Source organism: Centroberyx affinis, unplaced genomic scaffold, assembly GCF_046629955.1.
Source record: "Centroberyx affinis isolate AG114_WGS23_722 - 3 ecotype Tasmania unplaced genomic scaffold, CSIRO-AGI_Caff_v1 ptg001144l_1, whole genome shotgun sequence".
NCBI classification, from domain to species: domain Eukaryota; kingdom Metazoa; phylum Chordata; class Actinopteri; order Beryciformes; family Berycidae; genus Centroberyx; species Centroberyx affinis.
Window position 1 is genome coordinate 60,772 of NW_027279678.1, and position 17,958 is coordinate 78,729.

At 38.7% G+C, this 17,958-nt stretch overlaps 2 protein-coding genes across 5 annotated transcripts in view; both read left to right on the forward strand.

Moving 5' to 3' along the window:
• gpsm1b (G protein signaling modulator 1b) overlaps positions 1 to 4,877 on the forward strand; it is a 42,329-nt gene extending 37,452 nt beyond the window's left edge. For all 3 annotated transcript variants that reach the window (XM_071524074.1, XM_071524076.1, XM_071524075.1), the window contains exons 13-14: positions 212 to 417; positions 2,967 to 4,877. In XM_071524074.1, coding sequence (XP_071380175.1) covers positions 212 to 417; positions 2,967 to 3,167 — 407 coding nt within the window. In that variant the 3' untranslated portion in view covers positions 3,168 to 4,877. The remainder of the gene's footprint in view (positions 1 to 211; positions 418 to 2,966) is intronic.
• Positions 4,878 to 5,912: 1,035 nt separating this feature from the next.
• On the forward strand, positions 5,913 to 17,261 carry ak1 (adenylate kinase 1). Of its 2 annotated transcripts, none has more exons than XM_071524079.1 (7): positions 5,913 to 6,019; positions 13,897 to 13,935; positions 14,752 to 14,787; positions 14,968 to 15,131; positions 15,554 to 15,670; positions 15,889 to 16,080; positions 16,188 to 17,261. In XM_071524079.1, exons 2-7 carry the CDS (start codon positions 13,929 to 13,931, stop codon positions 16,251 to 16,253), a joined length of 582 nt encoding a protein of 193 aa, XP_071380180.1. In that variant the 5' UTR covers positions 5,913 to 6,019; positions 13,897 to 13,928; the 3' UTR covers positions 16,254 to 17,261. The 2 variants fall into 2 exon arrangements, with proteins under 2 accessions (XP_071380180.1, XP_071380179.1); XM_071524078.1 differs by lacking the exon at positions 5,913 to 6,019 and adding an exon at positions 12,881 to 12,916.
• Positions 17,262 to 17,958: the final 697 nt, after the last annotated feature.

Sequence of the window (17,958 nt, forward strand, 5' to 3'; positions counted from 1 at the left end):
GTAGTCGAAGATAGTTGAAGACTATTTTAAGAACATCTGAACTCCACTCCGCAAGAGATTTCACAGACTTGATCATTGTTGACGTGTGACTTTCAACAGAATCATGTGTTTTGTATGGTATTTCTTAGGTTTATTTCTTGGAAAGCTATAGTCTCTGAGAAAACTGACTGTGTCAAATACATTTGCAAATAAATTTACTTCTGTCTCCTAGACCCTGCAATCACCACTTCTCCCCAGACAGAGGAGCTGTTTGACTTGATTGCGAGCTCTCAGAGTCGCCGTCTTGATGACCAACGGGTTAATGTTGGTAACCTTCCAGGCCTGAGGATTACACATAACAACCTGGGCCATCTGGTGGGTGAGGGAGATCACCAGGAACCCAGCGATGACTTCTTCAATATGCTCATCAAGTGCCAGGTGGGGCCACAATTTACAAACAATAGATCCTCAAAGGTTTAATCTTCTAATTAGATTCTTACAGTAAATATACCGTAGTCGCAAGCAGCAATTCTTAGGGGTCCAAGCACAATACACCAATATGACTGAAGATGACATTTAGAAGGAGAAGAAGAAGACATGAAACACTTATATACTGTACATGAGCTTTCATTATGAAATAATATTCAGTTGATCAGTACGCCATGAGTATTTAGAAATTTGAGTGGAGTTTCTACTGTTGTCAGTGGCTGAGTTATAAATACGATGTAAGTCTATGAGAGACTTGGTTATTATCGTTGCCATTCAGAATTATTTCACCGATTGGGATGAACCTTAGTAGGTATTAGTAGGGCAAAAAGGATTACTAAGGAGATCAGCAAGTTTCATAGCAATCGTCCAATCACAAGCCAAGTTCTAAGCTAAAATGTTATAGGCCACGCCCTCCAGGCGTAATGTTGAACAAATTTTGGATTTTGATTTTTACTTTCATGAGATTTGCTGCATCCAGTTGTGAGAAAGTGCTAGCTAAGTTTCTGCAACCCATAATAATCATTACACAGCCTATAGCAATCAGAGTAAAGCCCATAATAACAATACCTCGCTCATAGCAATCATAGGAGAGCCCATAATAATCAGTACACAGCCTATACCAATCAGAGGACAGATGTAAAGTTGTTTGTTATTGCACCACCATGCGACCAATTGATGTTGTGTTTTTTGTCTGAGCAGTGGGGGGCCTTGGGAGCCCACCTGCCAAATATGGTTGCTGTAGGTCTTAAGATTTATGAGCTGCAGACACTTTTAGCAGAGGAAAAGAGAGAAGAAGAAGGACAAGAATTCCAGCAAATATAATAGGGTTCCAGCATTACATGCTTGGACCCCTAAATATAAGTGGCTGGGGAAACCTTTGCCATGTTTAAAGAGAAGGTTCAGGTTATTTATAAGCCTACCCTATTAATCACTAATCATGCCCCTCTTATAATGTGCCAAAAGTTTTTACATTAGAGCTTGCATTTATATGAAATCGACAACATCCCTCTATTATTATTTGTTAGCAATACAGCACAAGTCAATGGGTTACGAAACCATACCTCTTAAAATCACTTGCAAGCCATTCCATATACTTCCATAGCTGTAGTAATAGTAAGAATATGTAATAGAACTGTCTCAAAGCACTTGAATGGGATTTTGAAAGCAATGGTTTCATACCATATTGACATGCACTAGCATTGCTAACAAATGCTAGCTGGTACTGATTTCTCAGAGACAAAAACTCTGATGTAAAAATGCTTTGAATGTTACAGTAGTGGACAGGGTTAGTGATAAATAAGATAGGCCTCTAAAATCACTGAAACTTCCCTTAAGTATTAGCACCATATTCCTTAGCTTGCAATTTAGATTTTAAAGGGGAAGTTCAGTCATTCTAAAGTCTATCCTGTTACACTTATGAAACCTCATCTAAAGACGTTTGAGAAGTTTTTTAACTAGAGCTTTTGTTTTTGTGAAAATGGCACCAGCCTCCAGCATTTGTTAGCAATGCTAATACAAGTCAGTGGGGTATGAAACCATTTCTGTCAAATCAGCTTCCACCTATGTCATACATTTTGGTAGCTTTAGTTATACTAAATAATAGAACTACATGAGAGGATATGTATGTATTTTGAAAGTAATGGTTTGCATGTATACTTAACTGCAACTGTCAAATTAACAAACTAGGTTCAACACCATGGAACAACAGTTAGGTTGCAGGAAATGAAGGTTTCTTCATCTACCATGACTGCTAAAGGGTGTGATTTATTTTCATGCAAATTGAAGATTTAGTAAGTGAGAATTTGTAGTGGATGTGTATGGTACCATTTACAGGGGAAAAGCTTAGTCATTGGCAACAAGGTACTAGATCATAACAACAGGCTGGACATACTAGATTACTATAATACCTTTATAAGAAATACAACTTTTATTCAGTAGAACAATACTGTAAATACAGTAACTTGTGACAAGCTAGAGCAATCAAATTGTTACTAATCCGACCCCACCACCCCCCACAGACAAACACACCCTCAAATAAGCTCCCATGACCTGCGACCAGGCGCCCCTAAACCTAAAGTCTATAGTTGGCTCAGTGGCCCCTCAGCAACACTGCAACATCTCTTATTCTCCTTGGTCAGGGCTGACAGAAACAAGCACATGCATTGGTACCCAGGTATATAGATGACAGAGCTGCAAACTGCCTTATTTGCAAAAGAAATAGCGTAACAACGTTGTTACATATGATTTTTTTTTTGCATGATCTTGCCTGGGGCATCAAAATGCCAGGACCACCACTGCCTACAGATAAGGAGAAGCATCAAGCCCACCTTCTCAATCAATCATCTGAAAGAAAAACTGATTCTACAGCACTTTTCTCTTGAATACTTAGTTAATTCAGATTGTGAATACTTATAAAGTTGCATAATGTCCAGTGTGGGCTTTCAGTGTATTTTTGCTTTGTCAAACATTTGTCAATTTGTACGTCTTTCTGACTACAGTCCTCGAGGATAGATGATCAGCGGTGCTCCCCACCAGAAGCAGGCCCCCATGCCCCCACAGTGCCTGATGAGGATTTCTTCAGTCTAATCCAGAGGGTGCAGGCCAAACGCATGGACGAGCAGCGTGTCCAGCTGCCCACAGATGACCAGGACAGCCCTCCGTCCCCTGATCCAGAGCCACCTAGTGGATATTCCAGCTAGGACTTGGTGAACAACGCTGCAGAACATACGATAAAACCAGAAGAAATGAAAAAAGGATGAGCCAACATTGAAGGGGTGAATTAACTAGGTTTTTAATGACAAGACAAATCTCATGTGCAATAGGTGGTGCCCTGTCAAATGTCGGTCAATGTATTAATTTTTAAATGTGTGTAAATGCAATAGCAAAACAAGCAGAATTTAAGCTAGGTCATGTGGGAAAGAAGATCTAAGGTAGGGTGTTGAAAATTTGGAATGCTAACATGATAAACACAAACAATAGATATTTACCCCATCTAATGCCTTAATCAGCATTTTTTTCAGACTCAGATTGTATTACCAATTGTAAGATGTGTTGTTCAGAAGCAGATGATGGGCATAAAACATGAAGGATTAATGTGGAGAACTGGTGTTATTTGCGTAAGCAGTATTAGGGATGGCTATCAGTAGCCTAGTTAAATGGAATCCAGTGTTAGACAAACAGCTTCAGTCAATTCTAACAATCCATTGACTGATAACCAGAGCATTGCAAATCACCATTGATAATTCATTGTTTCCTTACTTAGACAAAGGAACATCATTTGACATTGTCATTTAAATCAACAGATTCACCATATTGTTGGCAGCCCCAATTATCTTTGTGGAAAATGTATTAGTCTACTTGATTATTGAACAAAACTTTTCAAAGAGCTGTTTATTTGATAGATTCAGGATTAGAGTTTTGCAAAGAAAACAGCTTGATAAATGAAGCTCCATGAACATTTTGAACAACTGGTAACAGACTACTGCTTAATCCCATTATCCATTCAATTTAGAAACAGTGCAGATGGATGTCTCAAATCTTGAAGTCTGATGCCATGAACAATGTTAAACCATGCTAATTCTAGCTTTTAGATGATGATGATGTTTCACTCTGCTGATACACTGCCTCCCATGGTCAAAAGTTTGTACTAACACTCTGATATATAGAATGAGGTCCATTTGACATTGGGGATAATAGGCATTCCTTATTTTTGAATATTTTGAAGGACAAGGTTGTAATAATATTATGCTCAGTAAGTATGATGATTTTGAGCATTTCAGTGACAAGCTTTTGCTAACTGTACCATTTACGTTGGATATTTTTGCAGATGATTTTGTAAAGGTTACCGTGTATCATCAAAAACAATTAGTGCCTAGCGTATATTTCTATTCATTTGTTGTTATCTGACTCCCCTGAAGTACAGCAAAATCCACTAAACAGAGGGACAAACTGAAGAAAGAAAATTTAAATTTGGCTTCCATCGTGTTGGAAACAGTTTGCTGTACAGAACAACTGTGCAATGGTACTAAAATGTTTGACCTCACTTTGGGGCTTACTTTTCATTCAGAAGTAGTGCATACCTCGTTTTTGTACCTCAAAGGTTATGAACTCAAGAGATGTTGAGTTCTGGACCTAGATGTATCATGAACCTGACTGAATGGGTCATGAACCAAGTACATGGTGTTCATGTGTGATTCATCTTGCTTTGTCTGATAAACAACTCATAGGGACGTACAATTAATATATCATTCCATTTCCAATTTTTTCTTCTGTTCCTCATGGATCAACATGCTTCAGAACTACTCGGTACGCTTCTATTTGTCACTGCCATGATATGTACATATATATTTTTTGTATTTATGTTCCATTTGAGGACGTGAAGATGTCCCCCATGCTTTTAATAAAATGTTTCAGATGTTTAATTTGGCTCTGCTGTCACTTTGTTTTGGCTAGGTGGCTAAATGGAAAGGCATGGTGAGATAAATTAATAGGGTTGATTTGTATGCACTGTTGTGATTACACAAATATTAGGTGCAGACAATTACTCCTTTTTTCAAGCTTGGGAAAATGACATGAGGAACACTAAGTACATCACCTCCTTTAGAGAACTACAGAGAACAGCAAAATCAGTGCCTGACTGGCCAGGTATGTTGATCTGTAATCTTTGGTGGAACAAAGCGCAAGGGACTAAGCAAACATTTGGTTTGCATAACCAAGATTGAGCAACAATGTAAAAAATGCAATGAAAGGCAATGCTATTTATTCAGCTTGTTTTTTCATTTTTTTCATCCACACATGGGGCATTTTCCTTTTTGTTGCACTTATAGTCCCTTAGGTTAGGATGGTATTTTCTTTAAAAATGTAGTATACTGTATAAACCACTCCTATATCATGATAATGAGACCTACTCCCATGCAAGGACAAAATATTTCCTGTGTCCAAATTTTTGCTGGGCCAGACCATCTACAGTACATAAGTGCCTGCTACCATAATTGTGGCTACACACTCTCTCTGTCTCCATATTAAAGGAACCATGTATCCATCTGCTGACATCTGATAATATGCCCCTTTTCAACATACTTCCTCACTGACATGGTCTCTCCCTGATTAGCAACACACCCAACACACATTCACACACTCACACATACACATATATATTCTCATCAAATACAAGACAACTCCCAACTGTAAGTGAAGCACAAAATTGAAAGTTTAAAAGGAAGCAGTGAAGCGAAGTGAATTCACATGGAGCCTTTCGTCACCTAATGACCCGAATTAACACTTACAGTGGTGCATACTGCCACAGCCCTCCCTCTCTCCTTCTGCCTTTCCCTTTCCCACTGCCTCTTCCTCTCTCTCTCCCTCTCCCTCTCTGTTCTTGCTCCCTCTTACCCAGAATGCAATGCAGCTTGAGCAGGCTGAGCGGAGCTATAAAAAGGCATAGAATGGGGGAGGGAGGGCTGCCGTGCAGCGGGACGACTGCTCAGACGCACAGGGATCCAGGGACAGCAGCCTCCTGCACTGGGATCTAGAGCTGCACCACGAAAGAGAGGTCAGTACAGAGGACAAAGAATTCATAGAGGAAGAGCAGGCAGGAAATGGCAGAGACTGGGTATAATTTTGTCACAAGGAGTGAAGAATAAAAATATCTCAGAGCGAGAGAGTGTGCAGAGAGAGTGGGCAGGGCTGTTTGATGGGATGTGAGAGCGAAAGTAAGAAGCTGAGTAGAATGGCAAATTGAGTGGCATTGGATTTCTTGAGCCACTTAATATAGGCACACTGTTTTGGATGGTTGATGGATGTTGGCAGCTGACATTTCTGTATAGAGCAGATCCTGACACAGCCTAACGATGGGAATGAGATAAATGTAATTTTGAGTGCCATTCATAACGACTAAGAGATTAAATGGATCAGAGAATTTCTATATCTGGATGGCATACTTAATTTTGCTAAAAAAAACAAACAAACAAACATATCAATATAACTGAGTCTTATTCATGCCTTGTGACAAGTACATTTGCTCTGACATTCACTGCAGTTGCTTTGCCTCCAATATAATAATGTTCAAACATGCTCCTCTGCCTCTTAATTGCCGAGATCCATTAAGTGCCATTTTCAACACAGGTTGCATTGGTGTTTAAATTTCACTGCCATGCTTCTAATTCCAATAGTGGCCATTAGCAGTTGGTTTGGGGCTGACTGCTATTGATTCCTGTGAGTAGATGATGCACATCCAGAGAACCAAAGTCTGCAGCTTAAAACACACACAATCAGGAATTCCTACACATTCAATGAAAGAACAGTCACAACTAATAGTGCATCTCTGTCTCTCCATCCTTTCACAAACAAATGGAATATCTTGCACTGCACTGACGTCAAAAAGGTCTCCTGTTCTCCCTTAAAGGGACAGTACAATCATTAAAAGTGCAGAGCACTACAGAAGCCAGTAGTGAACGAGGAGACTGCAGTTGTAATAATGTATCATGTGCTTATGGCTAAATACTGTGTATTCACTTCCATTGGCTTTATTGTGAGCCAGTGAAAGCTCCATCCCCACATGCTTTTTGAGAATGGTTGATATGCTATCCCAGAACAGCTGCAGACTGACAGTGGGTCTTTTTATAGCTAGACTGCATAATAGTAATAACGCTTGAGGGTGGGATGGGGGAGAAGGAGTGAGGGTGGGCTGAGGGATTGTGGTGAAATCAAATATCGCTATATTTCAATATAGGGATAAGGTTGCAAAGCAACTGATATCATATTTTTTTTTATTGTTTCACAACAGGTGAGCTAAATACATAGATTTGTGAACATGGGTTGTCTCCCACTTACCAAGTTCAATACCAAGTTCTCTCATACTATTGCATGGTACTGCATTGTTTATGTAGTTGTAAAAATGCATTTTAAGGGGGACGATATGCATCAAACCATGTAATCCTGCCACAACAATCACAGGGCTTTGTCCACAAATTATGATGAAGTCTCAATTCAAACATCTTGCCACATCTTACATAACACTTTCTCACCAGATACTGATACACATTCTGTTGGGAAATGTATTGGCACATCCCAGAGAAACCATTTAATATTTCAATGTATAGTAAGTTCCCATTCCATAATTCCACACAGTATTGTGTGCCATTGCCACACTGAGAGTAATTTAATGTTAATCACTACAACTATAATTGACAGCTTCACATACATTTCAAGTTGTCATTCCAATATAATTCACATACTTCAAGTCAGTCATATATTTCGTAATAGTTGGTCCAGCTGTTAAGGTAGTGTTGCACTGTATTAGAACCAGAACATGTTTGGCATGCCAAAGAGGCAGGAGACCCTGAAGTTGGCACCATAATAGGCCAGGGTGGGATTCCCAAACAGGCTCGGTGCTGACTCAGACACACGCCTCCAAATGACATTTACAAAGATCACGGGGTTAACGGCCCTTAACATAAAACCAGCCACCTGAGAAGGACCAACACTCAATCAACAGTGTGGAGTGTTGCTGATGAGGATTAGAGCACAAGGAGATGTACTAAATTACAATTAGGGTTGACAACTTTGGCACATACCCTGGCCTGCATGGGCTTATTTTCATGGTGAACCAGGGAGCACTACTTAGTCCTGGAAACACAAACTTCAGTAATTTGACATATATAGAACTTTAGAAAGCACACGTATTTGCCACCCAGATGTCACAGTATGTTTCTCTGTGGATATTCTTCTTCTTCTTCTCTGCCATTCACATATTTCTAACGTCTGCTTGTGCTTCAGCTACAATGAAACAACTTTGTCGCCTTTCTAATACCCTACCTCCCTCAAGATATTCTTATCAGTCTGGCACTATATTAACCATTTTGTTTAGATAGCAAAAATATGCCAGTGAGCAAATGACCATATTCAACCGTTTGATTGTGTTTAAAACTGTATTTGTTTTATATGCACTCTAATATCACTTTCCCACTCTTGTAGGCTACTGTATCTCTTGTAAAGTGGTGCCATGTAACACGTATGGGATCACCCATCAACAAGAAATACCATATCATGGATATCATACCATCAACATAGAGTGTACTAATATTCTGAAAACTCATATTCCTATTATAAAGACCCAGATCAGCTATTATCCTGACAAAGTCAAATTTGAGCATATATATACATCTTATCCCATTTTCATTTATTATTAGTAATTTTTTGTGGTCTGTGCATGCTTCCTCTTTCCATAATTATACTCAGAATGTTACATAATTGAATGTTCCTTTAAGTGATGCACCTGTATGTCCTTTTCATCACCTGGGGATCATGCCAGGAAACTCAAACCCAAGCTAGGAGACACCAAGTAACCTGAGAAATCAACCCCCTTTCCCTCTGTCGCATTTAATCATGTACCAGGGAACTTAGACCACAGTGAGCATATGGAGAGAGAGAGATAGGGAGAGAGAGAGAGGGAGAGAGAGAGAGAGAGAGAGATCTGTCATCAAAGCAGCGTTCTGGTGTGCTAGACGAAAGAGGGGGTGGGCGGGGCGGGGCAGGATGTGTTTGTGTGTGTGTGTGTGTGTGTGTGTGTGTGTGTGTGTGTGTGCATGCCCCTTCCACACATTCTGTAACCCCTTTCACTTTCGGTAACCCCACACCATACCATAGTTGCCTAACTCAATTGAAAATACTGTACAACTGTCCTATACTGTCCCTTACTGGTGGCAGATCAAGACATCAAATATATTAGAAGCTGTGTAATGCTTATGTATTCTTATGTAATTCATGACCTTTTCATAAAATCATCAACAATCATTTTTGCTTTAAGTGAGATCAACTACATCATTATAAGTGAGGGAAGACACACTGTAATATGCATCTACTTTTATTATATTTGTAAAATAATTGTTGCATAACATAATATATTGTAACAGGCAAGATTTTGGATCAGGTTTCAATAGCTCCATTATTTGCTGTGCTCATGTGAAAAAATACATTAGCTACTAGCTCAAACGACAGATGAAAAATAAATCTATCTAAAATCTATAAATAGAGCATGGTGGCAGGACCATAAACACAAATTTAATATAGAGGCGTTGCAGCTGCATCACAGCTCTCCCAGCAACCACACGGCTGGTGCCATCATGGAGGTCCGCTGGAGAAATAGCTGTGCGCAAATAATGTTTAAACATAACATTAACCAGGCCAAAAATAAAGACAAATGTGAAAAAGATTGTGTTGATGTTGATGTGTTAATTCGTTATAAGTAAAAGTGAACCAGTTCCTTTAGCCCTAGCCTCTACTCCAAACCACTCTTAAGTTGTAGCTTGAGGAGAATTATGATAAGATAAGATCTAATAAGATTTAGACATTATTTTCACACAGCCAGTTCTCCAGGGGGCCACCATGATGGCACCAGCCATGATTGCTGGGAGATTTGTGATGCAACAGTCATGCCTCTATATTAAATTGGTCTTTGAGGCCCTACCATCAATGTTGTCTGCATATATTTGGTAGCTAATGTATTTTTTCAGATGAACACAGTGAATAAGGGAGCTATTGAAACATGATCCAAAATCTTGTCTGTTACAATACAATATGTCATGCAACAATTTTTGGACTGATAATAAAAGTAGATGCATATTACAATGCGTCATGCCTCACTTATAATGATGTCTTTGATCTCACATTACTTTAAACAAAGGTCATGACTCAATTATACTAAATAATGTTACTTTAACTAATACGAGGACTTCATGAATTACGTATAACATTGTGACACACAGCTTATAACACATTTGATGTCTTATTACCAAAAAATATACTGTAGGTTCCTAAGTACATTACTTAGAACAACCTCGGAACCTGGTTGTACCAGAATCATAATACATTGTAATGCATTATTACAATTTCTAATAAAACTATAATGTAATTCAAATTTGGCCTTGTGATGTGCTTAATGTTATGTGTTGAGCATTATTCAGCACACAAGCACAAGAGAAGCATGAGTGAGGTTCAATCATGTTTACTCAGTTCTCTCTGTTGTACATTCATGATGTCATTCATTCAGTCACAAAATGGTTTGCTATCATGACACGTATGTGTTATAAAACAAAAATATACACATATAGGGCACAGTAGTAAATATATTACTTATAGCAGTCTTATAACCTGCTCATGCCAGATTCATGATGCATTATAGTGTATTCATACATACTTCAGCGATGCTTACGGTCGTGCCAATAATGACGGTAACGCACACCCTCTCGTGTAATATTGCTTAATTATACAACAGATAGTTCCGACCAAGCAATCTGATTGGTCAACTAGACATTTAGAACGTGATCAAATCAGTATGACAGCACACCTAGCCGTGCTCATCACTAACTATTACTCCGCCACATATCATACAATATTATTTAAATATAACTGTTCAGCCTTGATGTTACCAGACGCTCTGGCATCCTCCATCAGCTGTGCCGGTGAGTCGGTGACGCGGCGCTACTAGCTTAAAAATACATGTGAAGTTCGCGGACGTAGTAGCTAAATCTGTCCATGGAAAAAATATTTTTTTCAGCAGATATCTTAATTACAACAAGATTGAGCTAGCAAGGCAGTTTTGTGTTTATATGTGTGGTATATATTCGGTTTGGGAAATCCCACGATCTCTAGAAAGCATTAGCTCAAGTTGGCTGGCTGACTCAACAGGGACTAGAAATCGTCTGTTGCTAGGTCGTTACTAAGGGTCGGCCTACTTGCTGGAGTAGTAAACTAGGTTCCATTACATAGGAGTCTACTGACGTGACTGATTGTTTTCCAGTTATTAGTCAGACCCCATGTATTTCCAGGGAAACGGAGATAACACTAGCAAAAAGTTTTTTTTATTTTGAGAGCGAATTGCGCCACAATATGAATATATTTTGATAATATCTTTTATTTTGTTGGTAACTGTTGTATAATCGCAATATTACACTCGAGGGTGTGCTTTACCGTCATTATTGGCACTTCAGTGATGCTTACGGACCTCTCGTGTAATATTGCTTAATTATAACATTTTCTTATGCAGTTCTGATCAATTATCATGTGCTTATAACCAACAATCCAAGTGTTACTGAGATGATACTGAATCATCATTAGTTGTAGTCCATCTTTTTTGGACAGTAGTTATTGGTGGCTCTGTTACCTCCTATCCAGTTAATCTCTTATCCTTGATGGGGGAGTGCTAGTGCCAGGTCCATCTGAACATGCCTGAGCCACGTGGTAAAATGATTGAACCCAGGGATGGGCAGTGTTTCAAATATACTATTTCAAAGATGCATTTATTACCGAATTATATTACTAATCACTTTAGTGTATTTTGTAATTTGTAACAAGATACTTCTAGCAACAGTACTTTTGCACTTAAAATACTGAAGTCATTTTCTGTCAGTTTTCTTGCACTCGTCTTTCAAGACAAAACGATGACAAAAATATCAAGCTGATACCACCATTACAGTATAAGGCCTCAGCTTTGAGTAATATGTATATTTCTGTGCAAACGAATTATTCAGTATTATTCCAAATAAGTTCATAAATAATTTGCAAGAATCACACATTCTGTACATCAATCTAAAGCTGAAAATCTATTTTATTACAAAAGCACAATGGAAAAATTATGGTTTAAGTGAAGGAGAAGGCTGCTCATATGTTGTTTGTCTTGTAGAGCAGGCCAAAATCTACCTACACTCTTTTAATATAATAATAATAATACACTTTGTTTATTGGCACTTATCAAAACACAGTTACAAAGTGCTTTACAAAACAGAGAGAACAATAAGTACATAAACAGACATAATAAAAAACAAAATTACATAGAAAGGTAAGACATCAGAGGTTATAAACACATTGGTAAAAGCCAGTAAACAGTTCAAGTAAAAGCCAAACGGTAAAAGTGAGTTTAAAAGAAGACACTGAAATGGCTGACCTAATCTCCCCAGGCAGGTTATTCCACAGTCTGGGGACCCGAATGGAGAAAGCGCGATCACCCTTTGTTTTCAACCTTGACTGTGGAACAACCAAAAGACCCATGAAGGAGCCAGCCCTGCGAGTGCTTTAAAAGTGATTTATAAAATTAAAAAAAATCAATTCTGAATTTTACTTTACTTAACCAATGGAGATAGGCTAAAATGGGTTGTAATGTGCTGCCTTCTCTTGTTAGAGGCCCTCACTATGACCTAAGTAGAAGCAAAATTAGACTGGCCTCGGTTATTTTAGCATAGAGATCACCAGCTGAGACAGTTATTAAAGTTATTAAAGGTCCATTCTCTCAAACACACTGATTTACAACCCAAGGCACATGATGCAGGCAAGCAGCTACTTGAGCTGAGGTATTTGTTTACACATGCCATCACCACTGACTCACCCAACCTCCTTCCCTCCTCTCTGTCTTTTTACTTGGGCCGGAAGAGAGTAGCAGGGTGCACAGGCAACCGTAAGGCTGTCTTCCTCTTTGGATATATTCAATACTATTAATATAAAACTAATAGGCAATCTCATCTGCTCAAGTGTTCAGGGACTATAATTGCTGTTTTGTGATGATTTTAGTTTGTCTGGTTAAGAAATTACAAGTGTAGTAATTAATTCCTGTTGAAACTAATGCTGTGTACTATAATACTGATCTTTTTATATCTGGGATGAAACCTAAATACTACATATAATAATGTTTCAGTGCTTTGGACTAAGTTCCTTTCTTATAGAGTTTACTTCACCACTCTTCTCTGTGGCAGTGGGTGTGTGAAAGTTTGACAGGTGGTGAAACTGTTGTGTATCTATCAGTGTTATGTTGTCTCAGACTGTGATGCTATGCTTTAATAGTCTGAACTCGGGTCTCCCAATTGAGAGTCTGCAATCTAATTTGCTGCAGCACACTTTAACCCATGTGACAAAAAGTGGTGAACAGAGTGACCGACTGACCGACGTTGTGATCCATAGAGCCCCTGCACTCGCGGGGCTAAAACATTATTCTTCAAATAACAATCAGCATTGGATTATTTGAAGAGAACTTACTCATATGAAAACTATGATAGCAATAACAACTATAACAAAACAACAAGAACAAGAACAATAATAATACTATTAATACTACAACTAATAATAATAATGTTTTTATATGTCTGAATGATAAAAGGGAAGCACTGCAGTTGAGTGAAATGTCTGAAGTTGAAGGATACCCAATCTACAAAGAGTAGGCTACTGCAAGAGAAGTAAATAGCAATAGGGCTTCCTGATGATTGCAATAGCACTTCACTATGGAAATGGTAATGTTGTTTTGAATGGTCTTGCTTAGAGTGGGTCTGAGTCTGTGAATAGTTAGAATAGAACACTCAAATTCTATAGTAGCCTGTCTGCCCTTGTCAAAACATCTGCTGCACTGCACTTATTTCCTTTTCTTTCTGTCTCTTCTCTTTTCAGTTAAAGGAAAAACCCTCAACTAACTCAACACAATGGCAGGTAAATAATACATTGTGTTTAACTGAAGGTAAAGAGGCCTGGTTAATGATGATTAATGATGTATAAAGAGGCCTGATTAATGATGATTAATGATGTAGAAATGAATTTAACAGTGGTTATGGTCAGTGATTAGTGGTCTAATGTACTTAGACATAGGCTACTGTATATGGTATAGGTAGACCAATTGTTTTTTCTTGGTCTATACTGCCCTCCTTTGGTGATTTTTCAGAATACTATGGAGGTCTGGCTTTTTATATAAAAAAAATAAATGTTTAATGGTTCTAAATTGTCGTGCCATTGCAAATAGTCAACAACCATGTTACAAAAAAATATATATTTTAGGCACATATTAGCATACAAAATAGTTTAAAACAATAAAATAACGCATCACTGTTTTTCTTTTTCAACATTTTCTTTTCTTTTTTTTTTTGTGCACAAGTGAGATTTAGATAAAGTTTGCCTGTAGTTCACTGAGACCAGTTATACTACACAATTTACCTGGCCACACAACATTATGAGGTAACAACAGTTGCCATGGCAACACTGTTTGAGTAATAGAATGGCACAAACCTACATCAGAGCAAGCACAGTCAACACAGCCTTGGGAGTGAGTGAACTCAGTGCCCTACAAAAAAATCATGGGAAATGGATGTTTTACCACTGATGCCAGCTCAGGCCATGATACATGCAGCTCTCAAGATGGTTCGTAACCATAATCCTTTGTTAGAGAATTTAGCTTTTGGTTTGAAGAAAACCTTGTTATATCATGCATAAAAATACTCGACTGATAATCTGATCTGTACATGCTCATTTCAGAAAAAATCAAAGACGCCAAGATCATCTTTGTCGTGGGTGAGTAGAACCAGTCAATTCGTCTCATCTTGCACCACTTTAACACATTAGTAGCTACACGTCTACCAGTTAGCTAGCTACAAAACTATCCTCAATAAATCAGCTCATTGTCATCTTATACCCGAGCGTATCTGTGTGTGTGTGTGTGTGTGTGTTCATTTTTTCGCCTGCCCTTTTCAGGCGGGCCTGGCTCTGGTAAGGGCACCCAGTGTGAGAAGGTAGTTACCAAGTATGGTTACACCCACCTGTCATCTGGGGATCTGCTGCGTGCTGAGGTGGCTTCTGGCTCTGACAGGGGCAAGCAGCTCCAGGCCATCATGCAGAAGGGAGAGCTTGTGCCCCTGGTGAGAGAGTGGAACTATATTAAACTGCATACATCCGCATACACAAAACTCCTAGGATGATCTTTCATAGCTACACTTGTACACTTGTTGGAAATAATATTCAAATATATATGATCGTTGGGCTCATTTATCAACCAATATAGTAACACATTTCTAATTTATAAACCAAAAAATATTACAACTGCAAATTACTCAGTAATGAGTAGGTGTTTTGCATGAATATATGATTTATTAAATATGTTTTGGGCAAATTAATTACTCTTTTATTGTTTCGCACGACCCACTGCCTTTATCCTCTTGTGCATAAACCAATTTTTACACAGATGGGTGGGAAATTTCTCAGTTCTTGAAATGCATTTTTCTATCAATATTTGCCATATCAATGTGAAGGGTTGAGAAGAGTGTTTTGGATCTGCTTTCAGGACACAGTCTTAGACATGATCAAGGATGCCATGATTGCCAAGGCTGATGTCTCCAAGGGCTTCCTCATTGATGGTTACCCCCGTGAGGTGAAACAGGGCGAGGAGTTTGAGAAGAAGGTAGGAGAGGGGATGACATTAGTCTTGATTCTGAATCTATCAGAACACATGAAAGGCCTTTCATGTCAGTTCTTTTTGCCCAAAATGAAGGAATAGAGCTATTCTGTTATTCGTTGGGCCATTCAGATTGCATCATCCTTTCATGAAACCATCATATTTCCATTCTTCCATTCAGCCATAGAAAAGAGTTAAGGAAAAACTTGTCTTTTTCACCACAGATTGGCAAACCCTGCCTGCTGCTGTACGTTGATGCTAAGGCAGAGACCATGGTCAAGAGGCTTATGAAGCGCGGTGAGACCAGTGGCCGTGCTGATGACAATGAGGAGACCATCAAGAAGCGCCTGGACTTGTATTACAAAGCCACTGAGCCAGTCATTGCCTTTTATGAGAGCCGCGGCATTGTCAGGAAGGTGAGTATGGAGCCATGCCAGAGAAAATTGTAGAATTGTACTAATCTTCTGTCATATCTCATACATATCATGTCACATACATTCTGTCTCTGTCTCTCTTTGCCTAGGTTGACTCTGAGCTGCCAGTGGATGAAGTCTTTAGCCATGTTGCCAAGGCTATTGATGCACTGTAGTAAAACAACATGACTGGATGAACTTCGCCTGTGGGTGTCTTTTTTCTCAGTGTCATCTCATGAGGACAAAATAACAACAGCAACAACAACCTTCTCAGTCATCTTACTTAATAATTAAAAGGCCAATAAGGAACTGAGATGCCTTAACCATACTAATCCAGCAATAAGTATTTACAGTGTAAAGATCACCACCAATAATGTTCATCCATTAGTCTGCTCACAACAGCATTTGATCAATCCATTTGTGTCTTCAAGTCTTTTCTACATTCTCTGTGATAAACGTGTGTGTGGGGGTGTGAGCATGCAAGTGACATCTTAAAATGAAGGATATAGAAGTCTGCCAGATATTTAACAATTTTGTTATCTCATTAAAACATCACCTCCTAAAATGTTTTACCCAATACAGGACTTATTCAAATGAGTCTCCCACTCTAACACCCGAGTGTGAGGATTGTGTGAGGTTAATGTGATCAAAGTGATCAAAGTGACTGATATAGAGATGCGTGCACGTGATATATATACACACACACGCACACACACACACACACACGCACACACACACGCACACACACACACACACACACACACACACAAATGGTAGAGTCTCAGATACCGGAATTTACAGGAGCTCTCACTGCGTCTCTAAACCTTAAATGTACAGTGCCTACTCTGGGGCAGCCTGCACTTTACACAACTTCTCTGTTCCACTTCTCTTCACCCTGCAGCATATGGAGCCCAGAGTTTATGGGAAAATATGTAGACTCCTGTCTGATCTGTGCTAAACACTGAATAATGGCAGCTCACCCACAGCAGACACATTGGTAAACCACTGTTTTTTTATCTATTGAAAATTCTTCTTATTTACTTTTTTTAATCTACAATGCACTTCATGCATTAATTTCTATTTATCCATCTATATTTTAACACAGAAACATTGTTCTTTATTCATCAAGATGTACACATGTAACATTCATGGCTATATGTAGAGTGGTATATGTAATGTAACACATGGACAAATAAGGAATTAAACAATAAGAAATATTTTTGAAATTTGACATTGTATTGTATATTGCATTATACTGTATTTTATTAATTCTCTTGATTATGTCATAAAGGGTATCTGAAAGATGCGCTTTGCAATGACATTAATTTGATATTAGTACTGCTTAAAAATTGCAGAAGGGTATATACATATTCATAAAAACAGGGTCAAGGTGCTGGAGCATGTTGACACAACAGGATACAGGACATGATGCTACAACCAGTGCTGTTATTGTAACTTTTCCACTGAGCTTATGATGACCAACAGGTCTTCCTGTTCCTCACACCTCACACGCACACAGACAAAACACTTGTCATCAGCCTAGCAAACATCTAACATGTATCCGGACTATCCTCCAAGGAGTGCTCTGATCATGACTCTGCGCTGTACGGATGAGGAAGAGGAAAAGTGCTGCTGAAGGGGACAGGATGTATCCATCGGAAAGTCAATCAAGAAAAGGCATCAGTAAGCACTTTCATAAAGTTAGCTGGGATGCTGCTTGAATGCTTGGAATGCTGCTCTTATCTAAAAGAAAGGTAAAAAACAAAGAAGAAGAAGAAGGGAGGTGGCAGTGGTATGTACCACGTACAGTAGAGAGAGATCAAGAGTGAATGTGAGAGAGACAGAATGCTACAGGCCTATGAGTCAGGACCTAAAAAGTTT

Excerpts from the sequence above, each read along its gene's own strand:
- ak1 (XM_071524079.1), top strand. Across the intron at positions 14,788-14,967 it reads CAAGATCATCTTTGTCGTGG|GCGGGCCTGGCTCTGGTAAG; the intron begins GTGAGTAGAACC and ends TGCCCTTTTCAG. Across the intron at positions 16,081-16,187 it reads GCCGCGGCATTGTCAGGAAG|GTTGACTCTGAGCTGCCAGT; the intron begins GTGAGTATGGAG and ends CTCTTTGCCTAG.